Source organism: Coturnix japonica, chromosome 5 (genome assembly GCF_001577835.2).
Source record: "Coturnix japonica isolate 7356 chromosome 5, Coturnix japonica 2.1, whole genome shotgun sequence".
NCBI classification, from domain to species: Eukaryota; Metazoa; Chordata; class Aves; order Galliformes; family Phasianidae; genus Coturnix; species Coturnix japonica.
The window spans coordinates 22,233,236-22,255,375 of record NC_029520.1 but is presented as its reverse complement, the minus strand read 5'-3'; the positions used below and the strand labels follow the sequence as shown (position 1 = coordinate 22,255,375).

Below are 22,140 nucleotides of genomic sequence, written 5' to 3'. Positions count from 1 at the left end.
TAACAACAGTACTCTTTGCCATGTCAAACTCAACCCTTCTGGAGCCAATGAAGCTTCTGCCTGCTGCTGTCATTGAGGTCTGTGGTCACATCACTTAGTCCATGTATTCAAATGGCAAGTGGTTATAAACTTCACTGGGCAAATGGATTACTGTACTCAGATATCTGGTTTCAGTTAGTGGCTTTGTGATTGCAGATTTGTTCTAATAAGTTATGCTGTTTAAGAGGCTTAACAAAAGAGATACATGTAAGAGATGAGGTCTGTTTGTCACTCTGGAAACAGGTACGTGGTCTGAACTCAGAAGAGATTTGGCAAAAAATTCTCCTTTGTTCCAGCTGTTGTGAAATTCTATTTCACACCCGCTAATTGGTTTTTACTCCCAGTTCCACATGCTGGTAAGAATAATATTTAAACTAGTAGCTGAATTCAGTCAAACAGAGCTTCAGACTTGCCTGGCTGCAACTTTTAAAGGTATCAGTCCTATGAACTCAAGTGTCATGCCTTTTTCCAAAACTAGAAGTGCATAATGCTATCACTAAGATTAATTTCTACTATAGTCACTGATCATGGTCTTCTGCTCTTTGAGCAATACAAAATCACATAATCCATCTGCATCTGTCTTTTGTTACTGCAGAATAGGAGCTGATGGCTGTTCTCCACTTCTGTCAGCTTTCTCCAATGTGACAAGCACTGTCAGGACTAAAGAAAGAGAACTGTGTCTGATGAAGGTGGTAGCTAGCTAAAATGCATGAGAACCCTTTTCAGCCACATTACATTTTAATAGGCCTTTGTAGGAGAGGTATTCCCTGTTACTTGCAGTTTCAAACTCTGAAGAACACAACTATCCAAAAACTCACAGGTGGTCTGATTCAGAACAAAAGTTCAGATGTTCCTGCTCTGTTGGGCCAACCTTTTGATTGTTTGCTAGCATAATAGCAAATTGACAGAAACTTCTCTCTTCATTTCCCCAGTGGCAATTTTAATAGTTTCTATCTGCAAAAGATTTAATTGCATCTGCTTTTCCCTTCCCACAACTGCTTCTCAGGGAGCAGTTAAGAGCATAATGAATATATATTTTTTCCTTTCAGGGACTTCTGAAGACAAGGATTCATCACCGGCTGAGGTATATCCTTGAGGTGGTACGACCTGTTCCAACAGTTGTCTTGGATATCCTGCACATCCTTACCCACATAGCAAGGCACTCCTCTGAAGCATGCCTCCAGGTAAATTTGTTATTGTACAGGGGGAATGATAGGAAGAGATTTGAAAAAGGGAAGAAAGAAGCAGATGAAGTTATGACAAGGAGATAAGACAAACTTGGGCATTCTGTGTGTATGGCTACTGGAATAGTATGCTTTCAGTTATTTATGGTGCCTGCTATTTCTCTGCAGCTGCTTGATTGTCCTCGGTTGATTGACACCATTGTCAGGGAATTTCTGCCTACTCGATGGGATCCTCATGTGGCTGAACCAGGATGTTTGCTCACCAGTCTCCATGGAGTTGCTTGCTCTGCTGCTATGAAGTTCATCAGAGTATTGGCATCTGGAGGCAGAAACGCAACAGCCAGGCTGGTAAGTGATTATCAGAAGAGCTTTTCTGATATCAAACACCATTGTTTTCTGTGCCTTGCTTCCTCACTAATGATGGATAATTAACTGAGGGTGATTAAGCTGAAGAACGTGATTCAGACCTGACCAATACATATGCAACAAGGAGATATGGGGTCAGGGTTCCTGTTTCAGTCTCTCACTGAGGTAAAAGGAAGCAATAGAGCCACTTAAATGAGTAAGAGATTGAAGTATTTGACATAAAGCTTTCAATCTTTCCCTGTAATTGTTTAGGCCGGGCAATAGAAAGCTGGTGATGATTTGTGTTCTGTGAAGGGAGTAAAGAAAACAGTAAAATTTACTCTTTCAGTGGATACACTGATGAGAAGCAGCAAGCACAAGTTGAAGTACAAGACAGTTAAAAATAGAAATTTACTGCTAAAGTGAAAGTTGTGAAACTCACAAGCAGGTTGCCCAAGGAGGCTGCAGACTTCCCATCTGTGAAGAAATCCAAAACCCTACTGGACCTCACTATGAGCAACCTGCTCTAAACAGAGAGAACAGCTTGTCTTTAGAGGTCCTTTCTGACAAGCAACTTTTCCGTGACTCTGTGAGCCTTACAATTAGACCTGCTGGTGATTCAAGCACAGTATAGCTCTAAACCACAGTCTCTGTGAGGTTACCACTATAGATATCTTCTGCCATTTGCAGGAAAACCTCAGAAATCCTTTGGAAGACAAGAGTATGAGCTGAAATAAAGAAGTCAAAATAATCCTTGTGAAGAAGATACGTGTATGTGTTCTGAAGGAATTGTTGACAATATTACAATGTGTCTTCTGTTGTATAGCAGTGGGGAAGCTATTTCAGTCTTTACCTTTTTTTTTCTTTCAGGATGGAGGGAGGTCTATGTAGTGCAGCTGTGCCCTACAGTGATAGTGGCCAGCAGCAGATGCTTAGAGTGCACATCAGCATGTATTGCTCTGTACTCTCCTGTGACTTCAATGATAGGCAGCTTAGGACTTCATAAGCCAGAGGTCTTATTTGTGGCTTCGTGTTTTACAGCTCTGGTTGAACTTTCCTGCTGTGAATTTGCCTTAACAGCTCAGGTTATTTTTCAGTACTTCCAGCCCCTCTTATCTACTTCTGGACAGGTTTTCCATTTCAGAGATAAGTGTGTTCCCTCATATAGGGCATCACACTGGTGCTATAAATAAGTAACATCAATTCAGAGTAGCACCAGTTACAGTGCAGTGTGCACCTCTGAGGTGTTTTGGTTCAGTATTTTAATAGCACCCAATAAATTGCTATGCAGGAAATTGTAGCATTAGCAGGAGAATACTAAGTTGTGCTATAAAATACATAGAATGACGTGCTGATAATAGATAATGGGATATTTAAAGTTGTAAGTGGTGGTAGGAACATAGAATAAAATTCAGAGATTTTCTATTCATTTAGATTTTGAGTAGTCCAGGTATTCCAGGCATGCAAACATTGTTTACAAGGTTCCTACCGCTCAGAGTTTGGTTCTGTTTTACTCTCATATGACTTGTTGCAGGCACTTGAACATGGGAATGGAAGATACTAAAAAACAAAATAGCGTAGGAATTTTACCTAAAAACAGAGTTCTTCCATCTTCCTCCTCAGGAAGTAAATTTATCTTTGCCCTCTGTTCTGTAGGAGGGGTGTCAGAATTCATAGTTTGATTCATCAGCTCCTTTGCTTCTTGTGGGTGTGCAGTGATTTCCCTACGAGATGGCTCTAAAGCATTTGAATTTCAGATTATCTATAATGTGTTCTTGTGTTGGAGAAAGGCATTGTCGGTGCATTTGTTTAGACAGAGCGCACATAAGCTTTTGTACGTGTGGGAGAGGGAAGGAGAAGCTCTTTTCTATGGTTAAGCAAAAATACCCAGTTGTTGGGGAGGATAAAAGTTATTTCTAGAGAACTGCAAATGAGTCATGTCAGGCTTAATTAAATGCTAAAATAACCTCGGAACATTTTGAAAGCACTAGAATTCTATATTTAAAGAAAAACCTAATAGGAAGGAGGTACCTATTTTGTAAAACAAACAGAATTTTAGAAAGATTCAGTTTGTATGACCTCTGAAAGCCATCTAATGTAACCTCTTAAGAGGAATGTAAGAATTCATTCAGTGATTTTTATGTACAGTGCTTTGATAAATCTCAGTGTAATCCTGACTACTTGAGTTCTACTTATATGACTAGTTAAAGAAGAGTAATTTTTGTTTAAAAGTTTAAAAATTCTGCAAAGAGTACCTAAAACAAGAGTTTGTGGCGGCCAGGCAAACCTCTGTGGTTTAAGTGTACTTGATCTGTGTGTGGAATGGATGAGATAACACCCAGGCATCTCTTCCAAGGATACCTCCATCTTAATTGCTGTTAATGATTTACTGACCCTTTGTAGTACGCTCCCTAGGACTGAACAAGGTGAAAACAGGTTAGAACAGTGCTAGGGGAGTTTAGAATAAAGTGCAGTAAAATTTGCGGGTTTTTTGGTGTATGAGGTTAATGAGTGTTAATGCATGTGAGTGAAGTCTCTTATTCCTTAGTCGTATTTTGCTTTTTGTTTACTCATTTTCATTTGTATTACAGCTTAACAAGTTTGAAATGAAGAGCCGGTTAATTCGATTTACAGCTGAAGATCCTCAGGATCTGCTTCTGCCAAGGGAAGAGGCCATCAGACTGAGCACTGAAGCCTTCCGGCTGTGGGCAGTGGCTGCTGGTTATGGTCAGGCCTGTGACCTCTACCGGTACAGTCCAAAGCTGGAGAAGTGGGAATGGTGGGGGTGGAGGGCACAAAAGAGGCATCGTGTTCTAGGGGGGTGAATTTGGGATCTCTAGAGTCAGTTGCTACTTCCTTCTTAATTAAAAGGAAAACCTTCTACTGTGGGGATAGTCACATTGGAACAGGTTTTTCAGAAAGACTGGACTCTGCATCCTTGAAGATACTCAAGACCTAACTACACGTGTTCCTAGGCAAACTTGCTTTAGCTGACTAAGCTTGAGCAGGGTGTTGGACTACTTCCAACTTCATATATTTTGTATTTTAAACTGTAGGGATCTCTATCCTGTGCTGGTGAGGATACTGCAGTCCCTGCCCGAGTTGCTCAGCGCTAGCCATGAGAAGAACCCCATGTTTGAGTTATCTGTCCAGCGAGCTGCAGCGGTGGTTACTCTGCTGGTACATGTGACACAAACTGCAGGCTGCACAGTGGAGCTGCAGGCCAAGCTGAGCAGGTAGGCTGTCCAACACCTGTTCGGTGCTTCTGAGCAGTTGTCTTATATTCTCTTCAGTTAGGAGACCTAGCTTTACCCATCTCTATTCCTTCATTTCATATGGTGTACCATCCCACATGCGAATCCCTGCATGTGAGGTGTGTTGCTTTTGACACGAGGATAGAAGAGGTAGATTGAAGGCTGGTAGATAGCTGTATGCCTGCTAGCCTGATAAGAGGGAGGGGTAAGAATCTTCATTTAGCAATGCATTCCTGCCAGAATGAACTAGAAAACTCCTGTGACTTTTCCTGCAGGGGGAAAAGAAAATTACCTCTCTGAGGTCTGGCGGAAAGAAACTCTGTGGAGAACAAGGTAGGTCAGGATTAAGAGAAGTGGGCTGTAGGTTTGCTGGTTTTATTGGATGTCAACACAATGGAAGTTGCTGAAAATACAAGTGTGTTTTTTGGTGAGAAAAAAACAACCAACCAAACAAGAAACTCTGGACTAATTTAGTCAAGGCTGGATAATGGGGTAACATTCAATAAAACCAGAGTTTAGCTAAGGGGAGAGTAATGCAGGTGAAGAAACTTTAGCTTTCAAGCATAGTTTCTCATTTGGCTTTTCTGTCTAAAATGATTTGTTCTAGTCTGTGGGAATGTGCAAAATTGTTTTTCCCCCAGTGGCTGTCATTAGTCATCCATCTTCCATGCTACACGTAGCTAGAAATCTTGCTATTCAAATTATATTTTAGAGAGAATTGTTTTCAAGGCATCCTCACTATCCTGTGTCATTCTTCTGCTGTGTTTCAATAATAGCTGTGAAGACAGTGAACAGATTCCGCCTCCTCCGGTAACATGGAATCAAGTGTCAGGCTTACAACCCTTTCTAGAGACCAGCATGAAAAAATTCCTGCAGGTGATATCTTGGACAGAAACTTGGCAAGTTCTTCAGCCTCTGACCACAACTTACATGATCTACCTGGGAGTTTTTTACAGTGCTTGCAGTCAACAGGTAAGGACAGCAAAACATAGGTTGTCTCTTTATGTCACCAGTATCAGCTCCTGTATTACCGCTGAAAACCTGGAAAAAAAAAAAAAGAAAAAAAAAAAAAAAGGAAGGCTTTGAAGAACACAGATGAGGACTAGGTTTTGTTTACCATACCTGTTACCTAGGCTGGGTGCTGATCCTTCACACTGGCAATGCCAAATGTCACTGTCTTCATTTCTTCTTCTAGGCTAACAGTCTCAATCAAGGAGTGTGATAGTGCAGTGACTCATTTGATTTACTGCAGAGATACCCAGCATGCAGTAAATATGACCTAATTCAGTTTGGCAGTCCTTCCTCCTCGTGGGCTAAATTGAGTTGCACATTTTTGCATTTGTGATGGTCTGAGATCCTGCATTTGGACAGTTATTGCAATAACCTTGTAGGAAGATTGAACATTCAGGGTCATACCATATGAACTTTGGACAGGAAGCAATAAAGATGAATTTATTTACTGCCCCACCAACACTGGAAGTGAAATTCTGTAACGTGGTCACTGTTGCACTATGTAACCATCTTTTTAACAGAGTGGGATAGTTTTCCTAGACTACTAAGAATTAAGGATAACATTTAGATTTTGCTGACTGATTTCTGGGGACAGCTTTCACCTGGGGGAAAATCAGATTTTCTTACAGCAATGAATATTTCTCTATAAAAGGCAAAGTATAGTGGGAAAGGGGGGGGGAGAAGTGCTAGCCTGTTTGTTCAGTCTGGAATATTGCTTACTAGGGGCATAAAAAATGGTATTTTCTTCAAATTAAATGAGAATATCAGAATAATATAGGTAGAATGTTAAGAAGTGGGGGGTGTCAACCACATAGAGCAAGTTTACACCTAGGGAATTTTGCTCCCAAAGATCCCATACCTTACTTGCAGCCAAATAAGAGTTCTTTTTGATGCGTTCTAATACTTGAGTATGAGGACACCTTGAGGTGCCAGCTCTCAGCTTCTGTACTTTCAGCAGTTAAGCTGGCTCTAACCTATAGCAGGATTGATATGTATATGATGTGGTGTGTCAAAACAGCATCAAAAGAGAATGTGACTAAATCAGTGTGTATTTTTGCATTCCTCTGTTTTCCCTTGTTTTATGCAGCCATCAGTCAATCCAGTTGACTGCTTAGAGGAATTGGAACGTTTGACATCTGAGGTGCTGCAGCCCCTGCTCAGCCAGCCAGCCATGCGCAGCATGTGGGATTTGCTCAGGTAAAATTATTTCATTGCTTCATTATTATACTGTCCTGTATGGTCAGGAGGGCATGAAACTCAGTGGTTTCAGTGGCTGGGAATCCACTCACAGCAAAAAAAAAAATTCTAATATTCCTAGAATACATCAAAAAGTACAGTTATGCTTTAGGGGATTTTCTCCCTTCCCATTTATTTACCCTTTACATACATACCTCATATGTGTGATGCTGAAAGCTGGATGAATTACAGTGCAGTAAGGCCCTGTCTACTCCCCTTCTTTGACCTTTCTTCCCTCACAACAGAAGGCATCTACTGCAGAGGTTCTCCAGTTCCTCCTTGCTTACTGATACTGCTGCAGTGCCTGCCTCTCTGCCCCTCTGTGTATATCAATTTCAGATAGGTTTTATTCACTCTTGGCTTTGATTATTTTTAGTTTTCCTGGTTAAAAACAAGAACAAAGCAATGTCAGTTTGAGTCCTTACATCAGTGGGAGTGCGTGTACCATTCACATTCTGTGTATGAACTAGTTTTATAAAATAATATAGGTTCCTGCAGAGCTTCACAAAGGCCTTGAACGCCCCTGCAGGAGAGAAAGGCTGGATACCAAATTGTCCCTTCAGAAATCTGGATAACGTAAATTTGGTCTCAGGCTCTGGGCACTGTTCAGCGCTGTGGATATTCCCTCTTTCTGCTGTAGGGGGAGCCTCACTACCACCCTGTGATCCTCTGGAGAGGAGTAAACCGAAAAGTTTGACTTGTAGTAAGGGAAACATCCAGTTTCTTCTAAGAATGTCTTATGTAGGGGACACTGGAAATTTCTGATTTGAAGTGGTATTTGAATGCTCACCAGTCTGGCCCATGTACTGAAGCTTCTAGCACCAAAATTTCTGACACACAAGGCAGCGTTTTTGCAGTGTCAGTTTTAGATATAAGGTGGCTTTTTGGCTTTGCCTGTCTGATTATTTTTAAAATGTCTGAAGTATGTGGGCAGCTTTACTAGCCTGGATTACATATATATGTGGGGAAATGTCTATTTTTTAATCCAGGTTCAATGCTTTCCAGTGTCAGACATCAGAGATGCATCACTGCATCAATATTTCTGAACATCATGAACAACACAGCTGAACACTAGAATCTGTGACAGCTCACTGGCATTCGCTTCTGTGACAGTCCTTACTTGACCAACTGTTGATACTGTTTTCTCTTTCACAATCATTGTGGCTTTCATTTTGCCATAATGTGTGGCGTATGTATTTTCAGTAATACAAAATGCTTTTGACCTGATCTCTTTCATTCTGTGTTCACACAGGCCATGTTCTGCTCTGTGCAACCCTCTGTCCTGTTCCCCGGCACCTGAATCTGTCTCCAGCATTATATCATTGAGTTGTACTGGAGGCAAACCTCCTCTGAGCCTAGTTGGCTCCAAGTCACCTTTCCCTTTCCTCACAGCCCTCCTATTTCTCATCGATAGCATCACCCATATTCACAAAGGACTAATCAGCAAGGTGAGAATATACTTTTTCACTGTCAGTTCTATGTGAATGATAGCATGCTAGTGAAGATCAGTATTTGTGTCATCCCAGGTTTAAGAGTGATGCTAAGAGGACTATTAAAATAGAACTGCTGTGATTTAATTAAAAAATATCAAAGTACTTTGGAGAGAAATAACCCCATTTTCAGAACAGGTGAGTCTTTAAATTCCCATATCCAGTTCATGCTGGGAAGATGGGATTATAGAGCAGGTGCCAAATAATGATGAGACTGAAAGGATGGAGTTATAAAGAATATTGAGAACAGTTAAACAATTGTTTGGCTAAACTAAAGTGTCAGACAACGAAAGAGGGATGGTTGAAAGATATATAGCAAAGAAAAATGAGATCAAACTAAACAAAAGAATGAGTGCTACATTGGCTGAAAAGGTTTATTCTGTCTGATGTAGAACACAGGTGTGAGCACTGCAGCAGAAAGATATTTCTCAGGACATTTCTGAAAATCTTACAGCAGCCAACAGGAATTCTTAAGAGGAAAGCAAGGGATGGCAGACTTCAGAGAGGACTGTTTTACTTTCCTCAAAGCACTGACTGTGTTAGTAATATTTGTCTCCACTTCTGTTTCTTTTATAGTACAGCTCTGTGCTGAGCTTTGAAGGCCTGAAGGATTATCTGCATCAAAGCTGGCAGACTGCGCCGCCCTCTGTAACTCCCGCATCTGCATGGATGCTGCGCCATGAGTATCATCTGCAGTACTTTGCCTTAGTATTGGCAAGGAAAATGGTATCCTTGTTGATTCTTTGATTTATTTCAGTCCTGGAGTTAACTTCACTTTAGTTTCTCTAACTCTGGCAGCTGGCTTTTGCAACTGTTTTGTTCCACATAACTCATGTGGGTCTGGTCTTCTGCTATCTTGACTGTTATGCCCCTTGTGCAAGTAATATCTTTATGGTTACTGATAGAGGGATTTAGATCTGAAATACTTTGGATGGCAAAATTTTATTTTTGCCTGTCTTTGGGCTAGAATGAGAACAGCTTTTCTAGCAGCGCTCATGAAAGATGTCCGTGTGAATGCTGACAGTTCTTGCAGCCTCTCTTTCCAGCGAGATCTCTCCCTCAGCTGCTTCCCCTCACCCCCCTTCCAATCCTTGCTGATGGCCTTGTTGACAAACAGTGGTTTTATCTATTTCTTTCCTGTGCAGGCAGGCACTTGTCCAGATTACAGCCGTCACGCCTCACTCCATCACTGTGTTGCCATGGCATTGCTGAGCCGTCTGTTGCCAGGGAGCGAGCATCTGGCTTATGAGATCCTGCTGGATCTTGCCTTTAATCCAGAGTTTCTTCCGTAAGCTGTGCTTTTTCTTTTTTGTTTTGTTTTCTTTAGTCTGGTACATGGGAAGACTTAAAAAAGATGAAAAAGCAGATGTTGGCAATGGAACTTTGTCATGTTTTTTGACCTTCAGTAGGGCTTGTATTCAAATTTTAGATGCTCACTGGCACATTCTCAAGATTTGGAGCCTCCTAGTCAGACCAGCAGCTGCAAATTTATCTTGGTTGTATCCATGTTGAGAAATATGACCGGTTTCTTTTGATCCCCTCAGTGGCAAGAGTCTGGTGATTTCTGGCAGAACTGATTTTCACTAAGGTTCAGCACATACTGCACTATGGTAGCAAGTCTAGGAAACACATGGGATCCTGACCTGTTCTGAAAAATTTACTAACCCTCCCTTTTAACCATTACTATACAAGTTCTTACACAACTTTTTTTTTCTGATTTGGTTATGATGTTTTCTACCTTGTACTAGAAATAATATGGAGCACCTCAAATGTGAGGCATCCTACATCTGGCCAAGGTGGTAGCAGTTTATTTTGTTTCTCACAGTCAGTTTAAAACTTATCGTGGTGCAGCTCTGTATGAGACTGGACCAGTGTGCTGCAAAGAAATACCATATGTCTCCAGCAAATTTTCCTTTAAAAAGGAAAGCTTCCCTCCATCCTCCTCCTTGCAGATACTTGTTATATGCCATTTTGCAAAAATTTGGCAAGTAGAATGAGATCATGAGAAATATCTGATCTGAGATGGTGGCACACAACTTTCACAGGCCCTCTGCCTTAAGTTCTGTTTGCTAATCTGTATGGTTCCTTAGTGGGAGTTGTCCTGTTGACTCAAGGTGGCCTTAGGCGATATACAGCATTTCACTTCAGTACCCTGACATCTGTTCTGGTAAGTAGGTTGTCTCCCTGGACAGGGAATTGCAGCCTCCTCACCAGAGCACTGGCTTTGTGTGGAAGTTTTTCATGTAATGCATTTGTGTTGGTAATTCCAAGAGCAGTGCTGTGAATTTCCTGTAGATATCAAGATAGTTGATGCTATGGATGCTTCAGTATTATTATAACTGAATGCTGCAGAAAGTGTTGCAACTGCTGTGAACTGTACTCTTTCTGATCCAGGGAGATCATAGAATTCAATTTTTGTGTTGTTTTTTTGTTGTTGCTGCCGTTTATTTGGTGTGTGTGTGTTTGGGATTTCCTTGACTGACGTTTGCTTTTATCTTACAGTGAAGGGAAAACCGGAGGGCCAGAAGCAGCTGACTTTTCTGATATCTTGCACCTGGGTACCAGCGCCAAACTGTCACAGCCTGGCTCTGCAGCAGCATCTTCTTCAAAGCCTACTCGTGGTGCCCTGCTGAGAGAATCATACCAGAATCTGCCTGCTATCCGCTCCTGCTACCTCTCTCATTTTGTTCACTTGCAGCCTGCCCTTGTGCGTTCCCAAGCATCCTACCAAGGACGTAATTACCTCATCCAATCAATGCTGCTTCCTGAAGTCAGAGGGCCCATTCTGCCTTCAGACTGGCCGTTCTTTCCGCTTATCAGCCTCTACAACAAAGTGACTAATGCAGAGACACGTGGGGCTGTGCTGAACTCTCTCCCACTTGATCTAGTCAACACTGTGACATGGAACCTTCAGTGGATCTTGTTGCTGGAAACTTGGCGTCCTAAAACCCTTCAGAGCATCCCTACTGCTGCCAAACTTGCACGACTTATGTGCATCTTCCTCACAGGTGGTGATCTCTTTCTAGAAGCACCAATCCACTGTTACACGGCTGCACTTCTTTCTGTGTATTGCCAGCCCAAGGCTCTGGACTCCCTGAACTTGGATGCTCCGCTCCCCGGTTTGGCGTCCTTCCATGATCTTTATATAAGTCTGCTGGAGCAGTTTGAAGGTGTCTCCTTTGGAGATCCACTCTTTGGAGTCTTCGTTCTTCTACCTCTGCAGAGGCGTTTCAGTGTTCATCTACGTCTCTCTGTTTTTGGGGAGCACACAAGTATCCTGCGGGCACTGGGAGTGCCACTCCAGCAGGTAATCACACTTCATGGTTCTTACCTGCACGTTTCTGAGATACTGGGCTCTTGCCTGTGTTTCTTCAACCCTGTTTTGGTCATACTTCCAGCACTACTCCTACTTTATTCCTCAGTATCCAGTAGAATACTCATTCGTCATTTTAAGTCTGGAGAATAGTGTCCTGTTCCTCTCAATTGCCATTGTTAAAGAATCCTTTCAAGAAAGTTTTGAGAGCTGATAATATGTGTAATGTGGAAGGTGGGAGCATGAGATAGTTCAGTCTACAGTGGACAATGTCCCGTGTCCTTCTTGGTATAGTGGCTGAGAAGCTCCTAATCTATGGCTTTTAAGCAAGAAGGTCTAATCTGCATCCCATACTCTTCTTGCATGAGCTATCTTTCCCTTAGCTCTTTTCTCAGCCTGGTGAGAATCTGTTCCTATACAGTGCATGGGCAAACACATTTTTCCTTTAAGACCATGTTTACAGTTGGCTGTACTGGAGTTGTGCTTGACTGGGTCACTAAGTGACAAAGTTTTATCTGTGAAGTGCAGGAGTGCATTTCTTTTGAATGAACAGAGCAAAAAAAGATTGAATTTGGCTGACTTTAAGTTCTTTGTCACTTGCAAAATAACAGATGATGCCTGGTCTAGCCTAAAGTTCGCTAATACAAATACAATACAAATTCTATGGCCTGCTTTTGTTGATAAGCTCTCTGTACTCACGGTGCTTCCAGTAGCCTTTTCCTATGTTTGTTCCAGTTTCATAAGTGTAGAAGTGAAATCACTTTATGGGGTGGTTGTTTTTTTTTCTTTTGTTTTGTCTTAAGATATGTTTAACATACCTTAGTGGGTACTACAGACTTTAGTAGTTGCCCTTGTAGCCAAAGATTAAAGTTCAGCATAGATGCTGTGTTTGCACTGAAGTCTGTTGTTGAACTGAGTAGAATCAATGATTTTCTTTTGTCTTGCAAAGAAAATGCTTCAGAGTGAAATACGTAACATTAGACCCAGAGAACTCATGAAAATAGAGAAGTAGAAAACTTGGACTTCTGGACAATGGAGAAGTGAACAAAACTAAGCTGTTATTAAAAGCTACTCTAACCTATTTTTCAAAGCTAGACAGTGAAGTCAGAAGAGGTTGGAAGCTTAATTTAACAGCAGCATTAACTCTGGCATATATGTCTGCTCTCCTTTTCTTGCTAAATGCGTACGCCATTGTAAGTCTCTCTGATACATTAGCAGAAAATATAGTGCTGCTGAAAGCACTTTGTCTTTTCACTTTGAAACACCTTTTCCTACCTGTGCCAAAAAGTAAATAACATCATCTGACTGCTAAAACACTTCTCCATAAAGCTGAAGAGATAGAGATCTTGAGGACACTTTGCCAAAGGTGTGTCACATCAGTCAGCATGGGCAGTTATGGTCCTGCTCCAAATGGGGATTGTGCCACTGAAATGTATTGTGTTGTATGGCAGCATGTGCCTTAATAACTGGGGAAAACCTCACAACTTAGATTCTGCCACAGAAGGTAATTTTGCCTTTTGGGTGGGTTTCTTGCAGTTTCCTGTGCCTCTCGAGCGATACACTTCCCCTCCTGAGGATAACTTGAACCTCCTGCGACATTATTTCCGAGCACTGGTCACGGGTGCGCTGCGCAACACCTGGTGCCCTGTTCTTTATGTCGTGGCCGTGGCTCATGTGAACAGCTTTATTTTCTCCCAGGACAGCACAACTCAGGTGGGTAAGGAATGTCAGTGCCGCAGGGTTGGGAGCTTTGGGTTTTGCACCTGGTATTCCCCAGCTTTCATTGTGCTTTTTTGATGAATCACCCACTTTGAACTTGAAAACAAAGACTGTAAGTGTGTGTAGAGCACTGTGCAGTTGTCTGAGATCTGAAATTTGGAATCCACACAGGGGACAGTAGACAGCCACTGTTGTTTGTAATATCCTAAGAAGCTTGCACTAATCATAGCCAACCCTACAGAAGCAGAATCTAAGTTAGCAGCTGTGGGTGAATGTACAAAAGGAAAGAACAAAGCATGTGTAATGAAACTGCTGACCACGCAGATATAGTCTGTAATAGTCTTAGCTTCTGCCAGGGACAGTCTGAAGATATGGAGTACTTTTTCCTTTCACCTTCTTTGAATAACTCACTGCCTGAGTTAACCAAGCAGGAGCCCTACCATGGCCTCAGATCTCCAGCACTGGCTCATCCTGCTAACTCTTTCCTCCCCTGATCTACAATTCTACCTGACTGTTGAGATGTCAATTAGATTTTCAGGTCAAGGGAAGGAGGAGTGGGAAGGACCCAAATGGTTGCCACTTTCAGACTTTTTTGATAGAACAAGCTGCTCTTTGTACCATCATCTTAATAAGTGTAGCATTGTTCTAGGGCGCTGTATGGCCTGTGGTCAGAGATGGCATTGTGCCACATTAATTGAAGTATATGCTTTGTTCTTAGGAGGCTGATGCTGCTCGGAAAAGCATGCTGCGAAAGACTTGGCTCTTGGTGGATGAGGTAAGATCTGTAAGGATCAATGTGCACCACTGAGGCATGGCACTCTTACACATTTGCATTTTGGCTTTTGAAATTTTTGTTTATCTACATTGCTAACTTGAGAATGAGGAGATTAACAGGATTTTAACATGCAGTAACTACCAGTAGTGTTATCTAGTTCTTGTCATGATTAAACTCAGCACACTGAGCCCCCTGGAACATAGATTAATAATTCTATGAATTTCTTGTACTCTATTTCCACGCTTCTTGCCTGAGCAGTGTTCGTTTTGCATAGTGATAGGTCCTAGAGGGCTAGTTCTAGCACATCTATGGATTGGCAGCCAGCATGGGCCTCCCTTACCATTTAGTCGGATGCTTCCCCCACAAAAGAACAAAACAGATATTAAGTTTCTACATTTCACCTTTCCATCCTGCCTTACTGTTCCAGATCTTGCCAAAGTTTGTCATTTGTGTAACAGAGCTGTGTTATTTTGCCCTTTATGTTTACTGTTTTCAGTCCATTGTTATAAGTTCCCACTCAAAACCCTATTTGGGCTTCTTGCAAGGGACCATTGAGAGAAACTGTTGAGGAGAGAGTTCAGAAGAGGAAAACTCATGCAAATCAAAAGGCTCTCTTGGAAGAAACTGACTTTTTGTAGCTTTTCTGTTGAAGGTGTTGCAGTTAAATATGTTGGATGTGGTAGTTGTATTGTCTGTCAGGTTTACTTTGTTGTGTCAGAAGTAGGAGAAAAGATTAGATTTGTACTTTTAAGACACATCTAATAGCTGCTGTTTCTCTCTTCAGACCTTGAAAAAGCACCTTCTCTACTACAGACTGCTGAATGCAGAGAGTCCTTTGGGCTTCGACCTTTATGAGCAACTCCCTCCTATACGACTGAAGTACCTCCAGATGGTGATGCAAAAAGAAAATAAGGAGAATGCTCCAGTGCTTGTCTCCTAACCAAACGCTCATAGAAGAGTACAGCTAGGGGGAACAACAGAAGAACATTGTGCTTCGTGATGAAAATACGCATGTTTCAGATTGCTACCGTGTCTGTATTTGACACTCTTGGTGTCTCTGCAAAGTGAAGCACTGATGATAGAGGGCTCCCAGCCCTACTGCACAGCACAGATCATACATGGCAATATGTGTGTGGTCTCTTTATTATGAGCTCCAGAGCATTTACCAGAATTCTCTTTGATGGTTCTGCTTCATCCTGGAGGAGGTGAGGATATGTCTGAGAGGCACTGGACTGATGAATAAACAAAAATAACTGGAAAAAAACATACAAACAACATTTCATTAATCCCAGCGGGAGATTGTGAATTCCTATGATGATGTTTTGTTGGGTTTGTTTTTGTTTAATTTTGGTTCTCCGGGATCTTTCTTGATTGTATTCTGTGCACATTAGTAGTCACAGATTTGTTGTGTCGTGCCTCTAACAAACAACAGATCCTGATGCTGTGGTATGAACACTAGTCATTCTACCTTGGTTGTCTTTTGGGTAGCCCCTAAACTGCTTTCTTTTCTCCCTTATTTAGTTATACATATAACAAGATCAGAAATAATTTTGTTGTAGGCAGAATATTAATCATTCCCCATTAGAGGGGGAAAAAAAATCCGGTTGTTTAACTAAAAGGTGCATTGTTTACCTTCTAAGGAAAGGGGAATGTAATTTAAATTATGAAGCAGAGTTCCGAAGTTAAGATCTTCTTATTTTTTCTTAATAAAAAGCTTATTTGATCCCAGTTTTACATCCAGACTCAATACTGCAGCCTCAAACATGATGGCTACAAATGTGGTGCCCTAAAAGTCTCATCACATGTGCCAAGTCAAGCCCAGAATTTACTCTTTAGGTGTAAGCTCAGTGAGGTGGATGTTGCATTTATACCCAGTCATTCTTGTAGAACTACAATCAGTCTGGCAGGCTTTTGTTTGGAGAACTTCTACGAACAAAGCTGGTTATTTCTTTCCTGTTGTTATTATGAATAAATTCCTCTGGGAGGTACATGGTGCTGCCCAGCCTAAAGGCTTCACATTCTCTCTACTTGTCAGACAATTTTCTAATTCTAACAGTACCCCCTGAGATTAGAAGATAAGTTTCACCTTTTTTGTCCCCTTATTTCAGACAGGACACAGGTGGAATTGATGCGTCATTTTAATGTTTTTTTTCATGATTGCTATTTTTTCTATTGCAGTTTTTTGTCTGCTAATAGCATGTAATGTAATAAAGCACCACGTGGTCATCTGTGGCTTTTACTGTTAAATTATTTTAAAGATATTTGATGTGATTAAAAGTTCAACTGAAGGCATGCAAGTTTTTATTTTAGATGGTTAAAGTCTGAGCAGCTGTCTTGGGAGAGCAACGCACAGTACAATTTAAGGTCTCCTGGATGCCCACTTAAGAACTGCCATCAGCAAGGACTTGGTCTTTTGCTCTTCTGACCTCCAGATTTTAAAAACCTCTTCCAGTCCTTTGTGTGATGTGAAGTTGAGTTTTGAACTGTATATGGGTGTAAATAAACATTTTGATAGTTGTGCAGTCTTTGTGGAACAGTGAGAATGCTCATCTCTTTATTTAAACCTCTTGAGTTTCATAGCTCTGTTTGCAGTTTATCACTACATTTGGAGTGCTGCATGCTGTGAGGTGTAGTGAATCAGTGTACATGAGGAGGAATGGATTGGGTTTTGGAAGGTCCTCTCTCATTCTCAGATGCTCCTTAAGCCATCAGTGTATGCCCACAAAATAATTCCATCTTGTGACAGGATTCTGCAGGAGGCATCAAAAATGGAAGGAAGGGATCCCAAACAGTTCTGTTGACATGCTTATTTGCAGAGCATTTCAAGCATGTTCCATCTTAGCCATAAGCCTTCAAAACTTTGGCAGTGACTAACAGAGTACAGCAGCTCCAAGCTTGAAATTTGTCAGGCTTTTGGGAGCCTTCTTTCTGGTTTCTCTGCATAACACTAGAGGGCATTGCTTTCTCTAGTTTAAGTACAAACTTTCACACTTGCAGGACATTTGGGACTAAACAAAGAAAAACACCCTTAGTTTGAACTTTCTATGTCTTTGGATATACTGCTAAAGAAAATGTGGAGAATTCAGTGAACTTTCACGTGAGGTGTTGCTAAGAATTATGTCTGGAAGAAACAGGGTTAATTCGTGTGACCCTTCCACAGTGTGAGGGGTTTGAATTGCATGGCCTGCTGCTGAGCTGGGGCAGCTCACAGAGAAACGGGCAGCTCAGCAGCAATGCTCCACGCGGGGGTAGGACTGAGCCGTGTAGGAGAGAGAGCTCGGCAAGGAAGAAATCAAAACCTCAGTGTAAGAAGCAGCGCTTGGGATATTGAAGACAATATAGTTGCATTCTACTGTATTTATTGACTGCTTCCAGTTGGCTGTTGATTGTAATAATCCATTTATTTACTGATTCTTTCTGTCTGGCTACTTAGTGTCAGGCAAATCCTGAGCACCTTTTGCTGTAAGTCATGAAGAGATGGAGCCAGCTCTAAGTTTTGGATGTACAAATACACCACAGGTCAGGCACATCTTTTACCAGGTTGAGCGCAGCAGAAAGGCAACTTTTGCTCTTCTGCAGTTCTACACTATTCTCCTGTAACAAGCCTATGCCTCCAGCCCAACGAATAGGACCCTCTGTGGAGACACCCCCTGGTGTTCCCTGCCTCTGAGTGGTGGCTGTGGTGCACGAGCTGCTAATTAACAAAGGTCGTTTTAAACTGAGCAGCACCTGCTCCACCTTCAGATCCAGTTCTTTAATTTCTATTGAGGCCCAATCAGGAGATACTGGCCACCACCTGGCTCTGGAGGACACCTGTGAGCCCTGCTGACCTGCACACCCACATGCAGCTCCCGGTGCAATGGTCAGTGCACAGCTGAGGGGGCTGAGCAGAACTTTCCAGAACCCTCTGGGTGGTGCCAGCTGGACCCAGGGCAGCCCCCACACCGAGGGGGCAGGTGAGCAGAGGCAGCTGAGTCCTTAGTGTGCTATGGGGGGATCAGCAGCAGAAGTAGGAGGAATGCACTGTTTTTCTTCCATTTCATCTGCTTTTTGGTTCATGGAGAGGCTGGTGGAGCTGTGGACACCGTGAACCAGGTTAGTAGCGTTGAACTGCTTGTTTTGTGTGGTGGTGTCTGGGCTGCTGTGTGCCTGGCAGGCAAGGAGGAGGGGGCCTGTACCTTCTCGTTGGGTTGTGGAGGATATTGTTGCTGAGGTGATGGTTGTGTTTCTGTGCTGTGCTGGAGGTTACCTCATGTTTCCCCTATAGGAGGAGGAGGGTTACCCAAGCCCCCCGTCATGGTGCTTGCCCTGCCCTCAGTGAGGCCTTGCTTTGGGGTGGTTTGCAGGGCTCTGAGTGCATAGAAAGGCTCTAGCAGGCTGTGGGACCCCCTGGCAGGAGCAGCCTGGTCCTTGAAGCAAGGGACTCAGCAAGGTGGGGGAACATGGAGGGTGGCTCAGCTTTTGCTTGTGTCATCCTTGGGCTTCTTGCAGAGCTGAGGTTGCAGTTCCCTCCTTTTTCCTGTGTCCCTCTCTTTCTGTACTCTGAGCCGTCTTATATCATGCTTTCTTTCCCTCCTGATCTTTATCTTCCTGATTTTAATACTCCTTATTCTTCTTGCTTGTAGCTCCTCTCATTTTTTCTCACTCTTTTGGCTGTCTGCAGAAGCACTCAGTAGCACAACAGTTCAGCTAGAGAAAAGAGGTGCTGCTGCTGAGTTCCAGGTGGTAACTCAATGGTTCCTTGTCTGGAGGTCTGGGCAGATGGCAGTAAATAAAGCTTGTGATGTGCTCACTTGGAAGCCTTAGGACAAAAAGAGCTATAACTTTAAGGTTTGGATTGACTACTGTGTAAGTGGTGTGAGCACTGTATCACTTGGGTCTGTTCTGTCAGAGATGCGATGACACTTCAGTAATTAATCTATTGGGTTTGAGTGCTGAAGAGAAAATGGAGCTTGTGTATTAAGTGACTTTTCTATTATTGCTTCCACCACAGTGAACTTCTACTGCACAAAATTGGTAAGCGTATCTCCAGAGCAATGTTTCAGACTTTTTCAGCGTGGGTAGGCTTTTGTTAGCAGCTTCCTTTGCTGTGTGCATTCAGTGTGGTTTTTGAACTCTTTGTAGTACCAGGGCATAGAAGCATTGGATCCTTAGAGTTGGAAGGGACCTTCACAAGTCATCTAGTCCAACTCCACTGCAATGAACAGGCATGTGAAGAGCTCTCAGTTACCTCCAGGTGTGTGTTGCTGGTAGTGAATTGTGGTTTTGGGCAGGGCTGATCTGTGTCACATTGTAAAGATGCTATGACAGCCATGCTAACGTGTTGTGCAGCAACTGACAAGATAGTTGTTAGCATTCTTCACAGAACACCAGCTCGCTGCTCCTGGCGTCAGTATTTCTTTCATATAGATTATAAAAATTAAATATAGAGCGATACAAAAGTTTCTCTGTTAAAGTATCGTGCAGCTCTTGTCTGACATGCATGTCAGCTCACTCACAAAATCTTAGTTGTACTGCACGCCACAGATGGCAGCTCATTTTTGTTCCTCTTGGTTCTGTCTCCTCTAAGATTGATCAGATTTGGATCGATGAAGTTATTCGGGCAGAAGCTGCCACTGCTCTCCCGCTGTCTGTCCGCTGATAAAAGAACTGGGAGGAGCACGGGAGTGTTAAGTGAACTTCTTAGTGTGATTCTCTTTTTTTCTTTCTTTCTTTTTTGGTACTGTTAAATGTTATTTACGGAGGGAAGTGTGGGTTTGCTGACCGTTCTTTTTTGCCATGAGCTCTCATCAGCAAGTTTTACTTTTTATAGTCATCTTTGAAGCTCGGATTTCAGTGGTGAATTGTTTATTTTTGTTGAAGGACAATTTGCAAGCTAAAAGAAGGATTCAGAACCTGGATATCTCTATTCAGCAGCACTTGTAAATAGTTACTCTGGCTTTTCACGAATCAAACGGTTTCACTGTCAGCATACACTGGTGCCATAACAACTCAGCACTGTACTGTTGGAAAACTTAGTGGGTACTCCCACACGCATTTAGCAGAACTCCTCTAGAGCTGGTGTGTAATTGTCAGTATTCTCCTGGGACAACAAACTGATTGCCTGCCCACCAGTCCGTTCTGCTACCAAGTAAATCTAGAGGTTAAGAAACAACTCTTAATATTGTGACTTACCTTTTCCTTTGAACCTGCAGTCTCTGCTTATTGGTTTCTGTAAATATTTATTTTGGTCCTTCTCGTAGTTCACTGCAGATGGGAGAAAGAAGAAAGCCTGTAGCTAACATGGAGTTCTTGGCCTCTGTTTAAACAGGAAAAGCACTTTTATAGCCATTTTAAACCCTTGCCAGGAACAAGCAGTTTCAGGTCCAAATTAGAGAGAAAGACCAATAGACTGAGGTTAGGGTAATTTCTCGTGATGTAGCAGATCCCTGTCAGAGCACCCCAAACTACTGGACTGGCAGTTGCTCTGATTCACAATGTTTTCCCACTTTGCTGATGTTTCCACCTTGTTCTCACGCTATGCTGAACTTAAATGTGATGGTGTCAAATTGTACCTAAAATCAAATTCTTACTTTATGGTTCAGCCTTACCTTATATTTACCAAGAATGAATTAGCATAGGATCAGGGTTCTTAGAGTATGATAAATGTAGTTATTGGTTTAGTTCGATCTTTATTTAGGTAGTCATATATTATTACATCAAATTGTACTAAATCAGTAACAGGAAAATATTCCCACTCTCCTTACTGCATACTGTAAGCTAAACATTGCTGGTGCCTTTCTGGCTCATCAGCTTTGCCACCTGTGTGAGAGGAGCAGAAATGAGTGAGAGTGAGGGAGCCCTATTGGGGATGGGGGAGGTGATCTGCTGGCAGCAGAGGGCAGACTTACTGGAAAGTTGCATGCATAAAGAAAGAAGTTGTGCTCTTATCCTCTGTGTTCACTAATGAAGCAAACTTCACAATGAGAAACTGCTTCAGCCTGGTAATGCCAAGGGATCATGGGAGGTAAGTGCTCTAAGTAACCATAATTGAGCACTTCTTTGATAACAAGCTTTCCTCTTCCTCTAACTGCAGAATGATGGTGTACTTCTCTTGGCAGACAGTTGTGGATGGAGAGCTCAATTCAAAGGCAGCCTTTGCTGTTAATACCCAGAGGCACACTCTGGCCCAGGCATTCCTTTTTGTGTGTGAAGGCGTGCTCATGTTAAGACGCTGACTGTTTCAAGGCTTAATTCTTCTGGTGACAGATGTGATTGTCCTCTTACACTTTTATTAAAGTAAAAATCCCTTGCCATTTTGCTACATCTGTATTTCATGTCTTCTGCAGATCAAGCTGTGTGTGCCTTCAGGATTTTATTGCTGCTGTATTCCTCTAAGGAATGATGTGTCCACTGCACTGGGAGACTAACTATTCACTAAATAGCTCAGTTGAAGCTTCTGTTACTTGTTTTTTCTGCTCTCCCAGCCACTCCTATGGATTTCCATATTTGATGAACTCCAGGGAGTTTTGAGGCAACACTGAGCCAATGAAACCACACTGAAGTCCATAATAAATCTCTCACCTGTTTGCACTATGTGCTTCTAAGTTCCTTAGACACATTAACGTTCATAACCTTGTTGTAGGGGCAGCAGGGAGTGTGCACACGTGGATTGCTTCACCTAATGCTGAGGTAGGGAGGACTCGGTCACGTATTACAGCACACAGAAACACTATGTGGTATTTTAGCCCAGAGAGTGGGGTACTGTATTTATATGAATTTGTAAGATTGATTG

At 42.3% G+C, this 22,140-nt stretch overlaps 1 protein-coding gene across 2 annotated transcripts in view; it reads left to right on the top strand.

The window, feature by feature from the left end:
• Positions 1-16,900, top strand: part of RPAP1 (RNA polymerase II associated protein 1) — a 39,631-nt gene extending 22,731 nt beyond the window's left edge. For both annotated transcript variants that reach the window (XM_015864531.2, XM_032444909.1), the window contains exons 13-25: positions 1,089-1,223; positions 1,392-1,571; positions 4,160-4,317; positions 4,625-4,804; positions 5,599-5,794; positions 6,921-7,030; positions 8,322-8,517; positions 9,136-9,285; positions 9,705-9,847; positions 11,062-11,866; positions 13,409-13,585; positions 14,310-14,366; positions 15,151-16,900. In XM_015864531.2, the coding sequence (XP_015720017.1) occupies positions 1,089-1,223; positions 1,392-1,571; positions 4,160-4,317; positions 4,625-4,804; positions 5,599-5,794; positions 6,921-7,030; positions 8,322-8,517; positions 9,136-9,285; positions 9,705-9,847; positions 11,062-11,866; positions 13,409-13,585; positions 14,310-14,366; positions 15,151-15,306 (2,643 nt within the window). In that variant the 3' untranslated portion in view covers positions 15,307-16,900. The remainder of the gene's footprint in view (positions 1-1,088; positions 1,224-1,391; positions 1,572-4,159; positions 4,318-4,624; positions 4,805-5,598; positions 5,795-6,920; positions 7,031-8,321; positions 8,518-9,135; positions 9,286-9,704; positions 9,848-11,061; positions 11,867-13,408; positions 13,586-14,309; positions 14,367-15,150) is intronic.
• Positions 16,901-22,140: the final 5,240 nt, after the last annotated feature.